Raw genomic sequence first — 14,866 nt, 5'->3', positions numbered from 1 at the left:
TGATCTCATGTGTTTTGAATATGTACGGCAGAATGGATCCAATATTATTATTCTGTTCATTTTAAAATAGTAAAAAAGTTTCAGCTGTCAATCATACCTCTGCATTGGTTACTGCTGTTAATAGGGAGATTTGGGTCTGTTACATTATATCCACTCATGCACGAGCAATTGTAATTCCCAATAGTGTTGTTGCAGATTGAGTTTGGACCGCAGATGTCTGGTATCTCATCACACTCATCCACATCTTCATTAAAGGAAAAAATGAAGGGAAAAACAGTTAGATTAGTTTGGCTATCGTTACAATGCAATGCTTACTTTGCAAAATAATGTCTACAATATGCAACACTGAAACCTTACAACGTTACTTAACTTTATGATTTGAGGCTGCTCATATAAATAGACGATTTAACAAACACACTTTTATCAAACGGAATGATTTTTTTTTCCTTTTCATTTATTTGAGTGTAAAAGACATTTTTAATGAAACTGATGAAGCAGCATTAGGACACAAAATGTATTATTTTAAACTGAATTAAAATAAATCTGAAGTGGAAAAACATCCTAAATGTAGCTTATTATTCAAGATTAGATAACCCAGAGGTCTTTTGATAGTTCATACCTCTACATGTGTTATTGATGCTGATTGGGAGACTTGAGTTTGTTTCAGAGAAACCAACCAAACATGAGCAATTGTAACCTCCCATTACATTTGTGCAGTTGGAAAATGGACCACAAACAGATGGACTGACATGACATTCATCAACATCTTTCAAAAAAAAGAAGAGGAAGAAACATTTTGCAACAACCAAATGATGACAACCTTTTGAATACTTTTCAACAAACAATACCTGAAATTTGGGTAACAGAATGTCACCTGTTCAAAAACTTACCGATACATGGGTTACTGTTACTAACAGCTTGAGTCACATCTTTGATGTTATATCCTTCCCAACAAGAGCACGAGTAGCTTCCATTGTAATTGTGACAGTAAGCGTTTGGCCCACACACTGATGGTGGGTCAAGACATTCATAAATATCTGTATTAAAATAATTGGTCAAATTAAAGGTTACAGTGGTCACAATAAAAACTTTCAGTGTGATCTCATGTGTTTTGCATATATATGGTTGTAGGGATCAAATGAATTCAATATTATTATTCTGTTCATTTTAAAATAGTAAAAAAGTTTCAGCTGTCAATCATACCTCTGCATTGGTTACTGCTGTTAATAGGGAGATTTGTGTCGTTTACTTTATATCCACTCATGCACGAGCAATTGTAATTCCCAATAGTGTTGTTGCAGATTGAGTTTGGACCGCAGACGTCTGGTATCTCAACACATTCCTCCACATCTTCATTAAAGGAAATTAAGTATAAAAATAACAATTGGTGTTTGCTGAAGGTCAACTCTTTTTTGAGATGCTAGCTTTACAATCCAATGCTTTATATACAAAATAATGTCTACAAAATGAAACACTGAAACTTTAAAAAGCTGCTCAACTTTGTAATTTGAGACTAAACATTTGAAACAAGCAATTAACAAAAACACTTTTATGACACACAGAGGTTTTGTCCATTTTTTGAATGTATAACATCTTAATAAAAAGACTGAGAAAGCAGAATTATGAACACAATCTTTATTAAATTAAATTAAATTGCAATAAAGCTCAAGTAAAAAATAAAAATAAATGTAGCTTATTGTTCAAGATTACTGAACCCACAGATCTGAGGATAGAACTTACCTCTACATGTGTTATTGATGCTGATTGGGAGACTTGAGTTTGTTTCAGTAAAACCAAACAAACATGAGCAATTGTAACCTCCCATTACATTTGTGCAGATGGAAAATGGACCACAAACAGATGGACTGACCAGACATTCATCCACATCTTTCAAAAAAGAAGAGGAAGAAACATTTTGCAACAACCAAATGATGAAAACTTTTTGAATACTTTTCAACAAACAATACCTGAAATTTGGGAAACAGAATGTCACCTGTTCAAAAACTTACCGATACATGGGTTACTGTTACTAACAGCTTGATTCACATCTGTGATGTTGTATCCTTCCCAACAAGAGCACGAGTAGCTTCCGTTGTAATTGTGACAGTAAGCGTTTGGCCCACACACTGATGGTGGGTCAAGACATTCATAAATATCTGAAATAAAATAATTGGTCAAATGAAAGTTTACAGTTGTCCCAATAAAACTTTCAGTTTGATCTCATGTGTTTTGCATATGTATGGCAGAATGGATCCAATATTATTATTCTGTTCATTTTAAAATAGTAAAAAAGTTTCAGCTGTCAATCATACCGCTGCATTGGTTACTGCTGTTAATAGGGAGATTTGGGTCTGTTACATTATATCCACTCATGCACGAGCAATTGTAATTCCCAATAGTGTTGTTGCAGATTGAGTTTGGACCGCAGATGTCTGGTATCTCATCACACTCATCCACATCTTCATTAAAGGAAAAAATGAAGGGAAAAACAGTTAGATTAGTTTGGCTATCGTTACAATGCAATGCTTACTTTGCAAAATAATGTCTACAATATGCAACACTGAAACCTTACAACGTTACTTTACTTTATGATTTGAGGCTGCTCATATAAATAGACGATTTAACAAACACACTTTTATCAAACGGAATGATTTTTTTTTCCTTTTCATTTATTTGAGTGTAAAAGACATTTTTAATGAAACTGATGAAGCAGCATTAGGACACAAAATGTATTATTTTAAACTGAATTAAAATAAATCTGAAGTGGAAAAACATCCTAAATGTAGCTTATTATTCAAGATTAGATAACCCAGAGGTCTTTTGATAGTTCATACCTCTACATGTGTTATTGATGCTGATTGGGAGACTTGAGTTTGTTTCAGAGAAACCAACCAAACATGAGCAATTGTAACCTCCCATTACATTTGTGCAGTTGGAAAATGGACCACAAACAGATGGACTGACATGACATTCATCAACATCTTTCAAAAAAAAGGAAGAAGAAACATTTTGCAACAACCAAAAGATGACAACTTTTTGAATACTATTCAACAAACAATACCTGAAATTTGGGAAACAGAATGTCACCTGTTCAAAAACTTACCGATACATGGGTTACTGTTACTAACAGCTTGATTCACATCTGTGATGTTATATCCTTCCCAACAAGAGCACGAGTAGCTTCCGTTGTAATTGTGACAGTAAGCGTTTGGTCCACACACTGATGGTGGGTCAAGACATTCATAAATATCTGAAATAAAATAATTGGTCAAATGAAAGTTTACGTTTGTCCCAATAAAACTTTCAGTTTGATCTCATGTGTTTTGAATATGTACGGCAGAATGAATTCAATATTATTATTCTGTTCATTTTAAAATAGTAAAAAAGCTTCGCCTGTCAATCATACCTCTGCATTGGTTACTGCTGTTAATAGGGAGATTTGGGTCTGTTACATTATATCCACTCATGCACGAGCAATTGTAATTCCCAATAGTGTTGTTGCAGATTGAGTTTGGACCGCAGATGTCTGGTATCTCATCACACTCATCCACATCTTCATTAAAGGAAAAAATGAAGGGAAAAACTGTTAGCTTAGTTTGGCTATCGTTACAATGCAATATTTAGTTTGCAAAATAATGTCTACAATATGAAACACTGATACTTTACAAAGTTACTTAATTTTTGATTTGAGACTGCTCATATAAATTGACGATTTAACAAACACACTTTTATCAAATGGAATGGTTTTTTTTCCTTTTCATTTATTTGAGTGTAAAATAGATTTTTAATGAAACTGATGAAGCAGCATTAGGAACACAAAATGTATTATTTTAAACTGAATTAAAATAAATTTGAAGTGGAAAACATCCTAAATGTAGCTTATTATACAAGATTAGATAACCCAGAGGTCTTTTGATAGTTCATACCTCTACATGTGTTAATGATGCTGATTGGGAGACTTGAGTTTGTTTCAGTGAAACCAACCAAACATGAGCAATTGTAACCTCCCATTACATTTGTGCAGGTGGAAAATGGACCACAAACAGATGGACTCACCAGACATTCATCCACATCTTTCAAAAAAAAAGGAAGAAGAAACATTTTGCAACAACCAAAAGATGACAACCTTTTGAATACTTTTCAACAAACAATACCTGAAATTTGGGAAACAGAATGTCACCTGTTCAAAAACTTACCGATACATGGGTTACTGTTACTAACAGCTTGATTCACATCTGTGATGTTGTATCCTTCCCAACAAGAGCACGAGTAGCTTCCGTTGTAATTGTGACAGTAAGCGTTTGGTCCACACACTGATGGTGGGTCAAGACATTCATAAATATCTGAAATAAAATAATTGGTCAAATGAAAGTTTACGTTTGTCCCAATAAAACTTTCAGTTTGATCTCATGTGTTTTGAATATGTACGGCAGAATGAATTCAATATTATTATTCTGTTCATTTTAAAATAGTAAAAAAGCTTCGCCTGTCAATCATACCTCTGCATTGGTTACTGCTGTTAATAGGGAGATTTGGGTCTGTTACATTATATCCACTCATGCACGAGCAATTGTAATTCCCAATAGTGTTGTTGCAGATTGAGTTTGGACCGCAGATGTCTGGTATCTCATCACACTCATCCACATCTTCATTAAAGGAAAAAATGAAGGGAAAAACAGTTAGCTTAGTTTGGCTATCGTTACAATGCAATATTTAGTTTGCAAGATAATGTCTACAATATGAAACACTGAAACTTTACAAAGTTACTTAATTTTTGATTTGAGACTGCTCATATAAATTGACGATTTAACAAACACACTTTTATCAAACGGAATGTTTTTTTTTTCCTTTTCATTTTTGAGTGTAAAATAGATTTTTAATGAAACTGATGAAGCAGCATTAGGAACACAAAATGTATTATTTTAAACTGAATTGCAATAAATCTGAATTGAAAAACATCTTAAATGTAGCTTATTATACAAGATTAGATAACCCAGAGGTCTTTTGATAGTTCATACCTCTACATGTGTTAATGATGCTGATTGGGAGACTTGAGTTTGTTTCAGTGAAACCAACCAAACATGAGCAATTGTAACCTCCCATTACATTTGTGCAGGTGGAAAATGGACCACAAACAGATGGACTAACCAGACATTCATCCACATCTTTCAAAAAAAAGGAAGAAGAAACATTTTGCAACAACCAAAAGATGACAACCTTTTGAATACTTTTCAACAAACAATACCTGAAATTTGGGAAACAGAATGTCACCTGTTCAAAAACTTACCGATACATGGGTTACTGTTACTAACAGCTTGATTCACATCTGTGATGTTATATCCTTCCCAACAAGAGCATGAGTAGCTTCCGTTGTAATTGTGACAGTAAGCGTTTGGCCCACACACTGATGGTGGGTCAAGACATTCATAAATATCTGAAATAAAATAATTGGTCAAATGAAAGTTTACATTTGTCCCAATAAAACTTTCAGTGTGTCTCATGTGTTTTGAATATGTATGGCAGAATGGATCCAATATTATTATTCTGTTCATTTTAAAACAGTAAAAAAGCTTCAGCTGTCAATCATACCGCTGCATTGGTTACTGCTGTTAATAGGGAGATTTGGGTCTGTTACATTATATCCACTCATGCACGAGCAATTGTAATTCCCAATAGTGTTGTTGCAGATTGAGTTTGGACCGCAGATGTCTGGTATCTCATCACACTCATCCACATCTTCATTAAAGGAAAAAATGAAGGGAAAAACAGTTAGCTTAGTTTGGCTATCGTTACAATGCAATATTTAGTTTGCAAAATAATGTCTACAATATGAAACACTGATACTTTACAAAGTTACTTAATTTTTGATTTGAGGCTGCTCATATAAATTGACGATTTAACAAACACACTTTTATCAAATGGAATGTTTTTTTTTTCCTTTTCATTTATTTGAGTGTAAAATAGATTTTTAATGAAACTGATGAAGCAGCATTAGGAACACAAAATGTATTATTTTAAACTGAATTAAAATAAATCTGAAGTGGAAAAACATCCTAAATGTAGCTTATTATTCAAGATTAGATAATCCAGAAGTCTTTTGATAGTTCATACCTCTACATGTGTTATTGATGCTGATTGGGAGACTTGAGTTTGTTTCAGTGAAACCAACCAAACATGAGCAATTGTAACCTCCCATTACATTTGTGCAGGTGGAAAATGGACCACAAACAGATGGACTCACCAGACATTCATCCACATCTTTCAAAAAAAGGAAGAAGAAACATTTTGCAACAACCAAAAGATGACAACCTTTTGAATACTTTTCAACAAACAATACCTGAAATTTGGGAAACAGAATGTCACCTGTTCAAAAACTTACCGATACATGGGTTACTGTTACTAACAGCTTGATTCACATCTGTGATGTTATATCCTTCCCAACAAGAGCACGAGTAGCTTCCGTTGTAATTGTGACAGTAAGCGTTTGGCCCACACACTGATGGTGGGTCAAGACATTCATAAATATCTGAAATAAAATAATTGGTCAAATGAAAGTTTACGTTTGTCCCAATAAAACTTTCAGTTTGATCTCATGTGTTTTGAATATGTACGGCAGAATGGATCAAATGAATTCAATATTATTATTCTGTTCATTTTAAAATAGTAAAAAAGCTTCGCCTGTCAATCATACCTCTGCATTGGTTACTGCTGTTAATAGGGAGATTTGGGTCTGTTACATTATATCCACTCATGCACGAGCAATTGTAATTCCCAATAGTGTTGTTGCAGATTGAGTTTGGACCGCAGATGTCTGGTATCTCATCACACTCATCCACATCTTCATTAAAGGAAAAAATGAAGGGAAAAACAGTTAGCTTAGTTTGGCTATCGTTACAATGCAATATTTAGTTTGCAAGATAATGTCTACAATATGAAACACTGAAACTTTACAAAGTTACTTAATTTTTGATTTGAGACTGCTCATATAAATTGACGATTTAACAAACACATTTTTATCAAACGGAATGTTTTTTTTTCCCTTTTCATATTTGAGTGTAAAATAGATTTTTAATGAAACTGATGAAGCAAAATTAGCAACACAAACTTTATTATTTTAAACTGAATTGCAATAAATCTGAATTGAAAAACATCTTAAATGTAGCTTATTATACAAGATTAGATAACCCAGAGGTCTTTTGATAGTTCATACCTCTACATGTGTTAATGCTGCTGATTGGGAGACTTGAGTTTGTTTCAGTGAAACCAACCAAACATGAGCAATTGTAACCTCCCATTACATTTGTGCAGATGGAAAATGGACCACAAACAGATGGACTGACCAGACATTCATCCATATCTTTTAAAAAAAAAGGAAAAAGAAACATTTTGCAACAACCAAAAGATGACACATTTTTGAATACTATTCAACAAACAATACCTGAAATTTGGGAAACAGAATGTCACCTGTTCAAAAACTTACCGATACATGGGTTACTGTTACTAACAGCTTGATTCACATCTGTGATGTTATATCCTTCCCAACAAGAGCACGAGTAGCTTCCGTTGTAATTGTGACAGTAAGCGTTTGGCCCACACACTGATGGTGGGTCAAGACATTCATAAATATCTGAAATAAAATAATTGGTCAAATGAAAGTTTACATTTGTCCCAATAAAACTTTCAGTTTGATCTCATGTGTTTTGAATATGTATGGCAGAATGGATCCAATATTATTATTCTGTTCATTTTAAAATAGTAAAAAAGCTTCAGCTGTCAATCATACCTCTGCATTGGTTACTGTTGTTAATAGGGAGATTTGGGTCTGTTACATTATATCCACTCATGCACGAGCAATTGTAATTCCCAATAGTGTTGTTGCAGACTGAGTTTGGACCGCAGATGTCTGGTATCTCATCACACTCATCCACATCTTCATTAAAGGAAAAAATGAAGGGAAAAACAGTTAGATTAGTTTGGCTATCGTTACAATGCAATGCTTACTTTGCAAAATAATGTCTACAATTTGCAACACTGAAACCTTACAACGTTACTTAACTTTATGATTTGAGACTGCTCATATAAATTGACGATTTAACAAACACACTTTTATCAAACGGAATGTTTTTTTTTCCTTTTCATATTTGAGTGTAAAATAGATTTTTAATGAAACTGATGAAGCAAAATTAGCAACACAAACTTTATTATTTTAAACTGAATTGCAATAAATCTGAATTGAAAAACATCTTAAATGTAGCTTATTATTCAAGATTAGATAACCCAGAGGTCTTTTGATAGTTCATACCTCTACATGTGTTAATGATGCTGATTGGGAGACTTGAGATTGTTTCAGTGAAACCAACCAAACATGAGCAATTGTAACCTCCCATTACATTTGTGCAGGTGGAAAATGGATCACAAACAGATGGACTGACCAGACATTCATCCACATCTTTCAAAAAAAAGGAAGAAGAAACATTTTGCAACAACCAAAAGATGACAACCTTTTGAATACTTTTCAACAAACAATACCTGAAATTTGGGAAACAGAATGTCACCTGTTCAAAAACTTACCGATACATGGGTTACTGTTACTAACAGCTTGATTCACATCTGTGATGTTATATCCTTCCCAACAAGAGCATGAGTAGCTTCCGTTGTAATTGTGACAGTAAGCGTTTGGTCCACACACTGATGGTGGGTCAAGACATTCATAAATATCTGAAATAAAATAATTGGTCAAATGAAAGTTTACATTTGTCCCAATAAAACTTTCAGTTTGATCTCATGTGTTTTGCATATGTATGGCAGAATGGATCCAATATTATTATTCTGTTCATTTTAAAACAGTAAAAAAGCTTCAGCTGTCAATCATACCGCTGCATTGGTTACTGCTGTTAATAGGGAGATTTGGGTCTGTTACATTATATCCACTCATGCACGAGCAATTGTACTTCCCAATAGTGTTGTTGCAGATTGAGTTTGGACCGCAGATGTCTGGTATCTCATCACACTCATCCACATCTTCATTAAAGGAAAAAATGAAGGGAAAAACAGTTAGCTTAGTTTGGCTATTGTTACAATGCAATATTTAGTTTGCAATATAATGTCTACAATATGAAACACTGAAACTTTACAAAGTTACTTAATTTTTGATTTGAGACTGCTCATATAAATTGACGATTTAACAAACACACTTTTATCAAACGGAATGTTTTTTTTTTCCTTTTCATATTTGAGTGTAAAATAGATTTTTAATGAAACTGATGAAGCAAAATTAGCAACACAAACTTTATTATTTTAAACTGAATTGCAATAAATCTGAATTGAAAAACATCTTAAATGTAGCTTATTATTCAAGATTAGATAACCCAGAGGTCTTTTGATAGTTCATACCTCTACATGTGTTAATGATGCTGATTGGGAGACTTGAGTTTGTTTCAGTGAAACCAACCAAACATGAGCAATTGTAACCTCCCATTACATTTGTGCAGTTGGAAAATGGACCACAAACAGATGGACTGACCAGACATTCATCCACATCTTTAAAAAAAAAGGAAAAAGAAACATTTTGCAACAACCAAAAGATGACACATTTTTGAATACTATTCAACAAACAATACCTGAAATTTGGGAAACAGAATGTCACCTGTTCAAAAACTTACCGATACATGGGTTACTGTTACTAACAGCTTGATTCACATCTGTGATGTTATATCCTTTCAAACAAGAGCACGAGTAGCTTCCGTTGTAATTGTGACAGTAAGCGTTTGGCCCACACACTGATGGTGGGTCAAGACATTCATAAATATCTGAAATAAAATAATTGGTCAAATGAAAGTTTACAGTTGTCCCAATAAAACTTTCAGTTTGATCTCATGTGTTTTGCATATGTATGGCAGAATGGATCCAATATTATTATTCTGTTCATTTTAAAATAGTAAAAAAGCTTCAGCTGTCAATCATACCTCTGCATTGGTTACTGCTGTTAATAGGGAGATTTGGGTCTGTTACATTATATCCACTCATGCACGAGCAATTGTAATTCCCAATAGTGTTGTTGCAGATTGAGTTTGGACCGCAGATGTCTGGTATCTCATCACACTCATCCACATCTTCATTAAAGGAAAAAATGAAGGGAAAAACAGTTCGCTTAGTTTGGCTATCGTTACAATGCAATGCTTACTTTGCAAAATAATGTCTACAATTTGCAACACTGAAACCTTACAACGTTACTTAACTTTATGATTTGAGACTGCTCATATAAATTGACGATTTAACAAACACACTTTTATCAAATGGAATGTTTTTTTTTTCCTTTTCATATTTGAGTGTAAAATAGATTTTTAATGAAACTGATGAAGCAAAATTAGCAACACAAACTTTATTATTTTAAACTGAATTGCAATAAATCTGAATTGAAAAACATCTTAAATGTAGCTTATTATTCAAGATTAGATAACCCAGAGGTCTTTTGATAGTTCATACCTCTACATGTGTTATTGATGCTGATTGGGAGACTTGAGTTTGTTTCAGTGAAACCAACCAAACATGAGCAATTGTAACCTCCCATTACATTTGTGCAGTTGGAAAATGGACCACAAACAGATGGACTGACCAGACATTCATCCACATCTTTCAAAAAAAAGGAAGAAGAAACATTTTGCAACAACCAAAAGATGACTTTTTGAATACTATTCAACAAACAATACCTGAAATTTGGGAAACAGAATGTCACCTGTTCAATAACTTACCGATACATGGGTTACTGTTACTAACAGCTTGATTCACATCTGTGATGTTATATCCTTTCAAACAAGAGCACGAGTAGCTTCCGTTGTAATTGTGACAGTAAGCGTTTGGCCCACACACTGATGGTGGGTCAAGACATTCATAAATATCTGAAATAAATTAATTGGTCAAATGAAAGTTTACAGTTGTCCCAATAAAACTTTCAGTTTGATCTCATGTGTTTTGCATATGTATTGCAGAATGGATCCAATTAATTTTCAATATTATTATTCTGTTCATTTTAAAATAGGAAAAAAGCTTCAGCTGTCAATCATACCTCTGCATTGGTTACTGTTGTTAATAGGGAGATTTGGGTCTGTTACATTATATCCACTCATGCACGAGCAATTGTAATTCCCAATAGTGTTGTTGCAGATTGAGTTTGGACCGCAGATGTCTGGTATCTCATCACACTCATCCACATCTTCATTAAAGGAAAAAATGAAGGGAAAAACAGTTAGCTTAGTTTGGCTACCATTACAAATGCAATGCTTACTTTGCAAAATAATGTCTACAATATGCAACACTGAAACCTTACAACGTTACTTAACTTTATGATTTGAGACTGCTCATATAAACTGTCGATTTAACAAACACACTTTTATCAAACGGAATGTTTTTTTTTCTCCTTTTCATTTATTTGAGTGTAAAAGAGATTTTTAATGAAACTAGGGAGATTTGGGTCTTTTACATTATATCCACTCATGCACGAGCAATTGTAATTCCCAATAGTGTTGTTGCAGATTGAGTTTGGACCACAGACGTCTGGTATCTCAATACACTCATCCACATCTTCATTAAATAGAGTTATGTTAAAAGAACAGTTTGCTGTTTGCTCAAGGTCAAATCATTATAGGGTGCCTAGCTTTACAATCCAATGTTTAATTTGAACAAAATAATGTCTACAGTATGAAACACTGACATTTTAGCACTTTGTTTAACTTGTTTGAGACTGCATAATGAATAATAAAACCAAATGAAAACTTAAACAGTTCTATAAAATGTAAGTGATTTTATCAATTATTTTATCCAATGCAATCTATATAAAAAAAACGGAGAAATCATCATTAAGAACACAACTGTTAGTGAATACAATTTGATTGTAATAATGGCATGCATGGAAATAAACAAACAAACACAGACTATCTTATTGTTCACGTTTAGAGAACACAAATGTCTGAAGACAGTGTGTACCTACACATATGTTATTGATGCTGATTGTGAGATTTGAGCTTGTTGCAGTGAATTATCCAAGCATGAGCAACTGTAACCTTCCAATACATTAGTGCAAGTGGAATTTGGACCACATACAAAGGGACTGACCACACATTAATTTATATATATGTGGGGGGAGGGGCATCACTAAATAATTTTTTTAAGAGATTAGAAGATTTTAATTTAATCAAATACCTGTATATATGAAAGACCATTAATTCATATTAGGAAGTCTGTAATTGGGTGATGTTACATATCAAGCTAGAACAGCTATTGCTATGATTTGTATTCACACACTTTGAGTTTAGGCTGCAAAGGAACAGTTGCTCTCTGCATTAATTCTCATAAAATAAAAAACAAAAAAATAATTAGTTGATTATTACACTTACCCTGACACGAGTTGTTGCGGCTCACTGGACTGTCTTTATTGGAGGCAGAAAATCCACTCCAGCATGAACACATGTGGCTCCCAATGATGTTAGTACAATTTGAGTTCTGGCCACACACTGACAAAGCATCTTCACATTCATTGATATCTGCCATTGAGTGAGAAGGTTTTGCAGAAATGGAAAAAAAACTAATGTTTCTGAACCACCAAAAATGTCAAGTGTCACAGTGTAAACACATACGACCAGTATAAAAATACTACACTCGGTACATTTGTATTCTAATGTGATAACTCACCTCTCTGGCAAAGCTGACCCTCTGAAGGAAGAGCCTGAATACATCCACAAGTGTCTCCAACAGTCTTATCACACACCTGAAATGCCTTGCAGGTGTCATTGGTCCAGACATGCTGCTCCTCACATTTGCACTCATATTGTGTTCCATTTAATCCACACACTGTTGAAGAAGGGCATTCATTTATCTGTTCAAACTGTAGCTTTCCCCTAATACCCGATTCATCGAGCTATGTGACTTGTAAAAGTGACCCTGACAGTAGGAAACATTCTGCTCTTACCAGTAGTAATGTCGATATCTGTGAGATTTACTTTGTTGCTCAGAGCAAGAGGCAGAGTGATATTTGGGATGAGATTTCGTAAGTAATTCACCAGGATCATGTCCAACAATCTCATGTCAATGTCAATAATGTAAATAGAAGGTGGTACTGTAAGAAACATCAGAGGCAGGTTGAGAGGAATAACTAGTACAAATAAATTATTTCTTGTCAAAACACAGTTTCTGTTTTTATATTAAGGAGTATCAGAGAGGAGACAGCAAATTATAGGGAGAGAATAGGAAGAATGGTTTAGGAAATTACAAAAGCTGAATTCCAACTCAGGTTGCCTCATATAAGGCTTTGCATGACGTGTTGGATAGTGTTCAAAACATAAAAATGTTTCAACTTTCTCCTGTTTGATGTATATATACAACTTCAGGTATTATAAAATAAAAAAAATTATCTTCTGTAAATATTATACAGCACCACACATTACATCATTCAATAGCTAGAGCTTCATGTTACGTGCCAAAAAGAACGTTACTGTTGTGCTGTTCATTTACTCCAGTGTCTTACCTTCCTTTAACTGGCAAAACTGTCCATTGTTTGGAAGGGCATTAATACATGTACATGCACCATCAATTATGCCATCACAGGTCTCGTATGAATGACACGTGTCATTTGGCCAAACAAACTGACCCTCACATTTACACTGATATTCCGTTTCATTCAAAGAACACACTGAAAAGCAGAAGAACAGGCCAAAAATTAAATCTTAGTGGTTAGGACAGTGTTGATGACAGATAAAGCTTAATCTTTGCTATGCAACACAAAAAAGCAGAGGCAGAATAAATACCAGTAGTTATGTTGATTTCTGTAATGTTAGTGCTGTCACTGATTGTGTACGGTGAATTGAAAGACATCAGAAGGGTCCTCAGCTGATCAATGATGGCACTATTCATTGTATTTATCTGAATTTCAATCAAATATTCACTCAAAGGTAGAGGCACTGTAATGAGAGAGAAAAAACATTCAGAAATTATGAAAATGCCATTAAAACCCAAGTTTCAACCACTACTAAATCAATATAAGCACATTTCATCACTACTGAAAAAGTAAATGTTTGATATGGTGTTCAATAGGATTCATACATTTCTATATGCTTACCATTGCATGGGTTACGGTTACTGACTGGTTGACTCCTATTTGTAACAGTAAAACCACTCGAGCAGGAACAGTTGTAACTCCCGATTGTATTGGTACAGATTGAGTTTGGACCACAGAATGCAAATTTATCAACACATTCATTGACATCTTTATTGAGGAAAGATAAAAATGAAGAATAGTTTGCTTATGGGGCTCACATGTATAAGTGGTTGTCAACATAAAGCTAAATATCGATTGATCTTTATGTTTTGGGTGACTAACTTTGCAATTAAAGGCATGAGCACCTTAAGAACAAAAACTCTTATTGTTATTTTTCAAGATTATATTAAACAAGGATGTGAACACAGAATTTACCTCTACATGTGTCATATATGCCGTTAGTGAGATTTGTGTTTGTTGCAGTGAATCCATCCAAGCATGAACAATTGTAAAATCCCAATTCATTAGTACAGATGGAATTTAGACCACATACAGATGGAATGACCAGACATTCATCGATATCTGTAGAAAAAACAAAACACACACACACACACACAAAAATCATTTTTTAAATAATTATTTAAAAAAAATATTTAATAAGCAAATGAACAAAGCCTTGAAAGACCTCTGTTAAGAGAAAAAATTCACAAAAACAGCTAAATGAATATAGAAGAATTTTAAACTAATTAACATGTGATTAAAACATAAAATAATATCAGTTGATCATTCTTACCCTGACATGAGTTGTTGCGGCTCACTGGACTGTCTTTATTGGAG

At 33.8% G+C, this 14,866-nt stretch overlaps 1 protein-coding gene across 1 annotated transcript in view; it reads right to left on the bottom strand.

Moving 5' to 3' along the window:
* The window catches only part of LOC127621799 (fibrillin-2-like), a 31,583-nt gene extending 24,335 nt beyond the window's left edge, over positions 1-7,248 (bottom strand). Inside the window, exons 1-14 of the mRNA XM_052095532.1 lie at positions 7,211-7,248; positions 5,590-5,736; positions 5,288-5,434; positions 3,927-4,073; positions 3,407-3,553; positions 3,104-3,250; positions 2,835-2,981; positions 2,313-2,459; positions 2,010-2,156; positions 1,741-1,887; positions 1,204-1,350; positions 891-1,037; positions 620-766; positions 98-244 (exon numbers count right to left, since the gene is read on the bottom strand). Of these exons, the coding sequence (XP_051951492.1) occupies positions 98-244; positions 620-766; positions 891-1,037; positions 1,204-1,350; positions 1,741-1,887; positions 2,010-2,156; positions 2,313-2,459; positions 2,835-2,981; positions 3,104-3,250; positions 3,407-3,553; positions 3,927-4,073; positions 5,288-5,434; positions 5,590-5,650 (1,825 nt within the window). The 5' untranslated portion in view covers positions 5,651-5,736; positions 7,211-7,248. The remainder of the gene's footprint in view (positions 1-97; positions 245-619; positions 767-890; positions 1,038-1,203; positions 1,351-1,740; positions 1,888-2,009; positions 2,157-2,312; positions 2,460-2,834; positions 2,982-3,103; positions 3,251-3,406; positions 3,554-3,926; positions 4,074-5,287; positions 5,435-5,589; positions 5,737-7,210) is intronic.
* Positions 7,249-14,866: the final 7,618 nt, after the last annotated feature.

Source organism: Xyrauchen texanus, chromosome 28, assembly GCF_025860055.1.
Source record: "Xyrauchen texanus isolate HMW12.3.18 chromosome 28, RBS_HiC_50CHRs, whole genome shotgun sequence".
NCBI classification, from domain to species: domain Eukaryota; kingdom Metazoa; phylum Chordata; class Actinopteri; order Cypriniformes; family Catostomidae; genus Xyrauchen; species Xyrauchen texanus.
The sequence above is the reverse complement of the archived record's forward strand: the minus strand, read 5'-3'. Positions and strand labels throughout refer to the sequence as shown.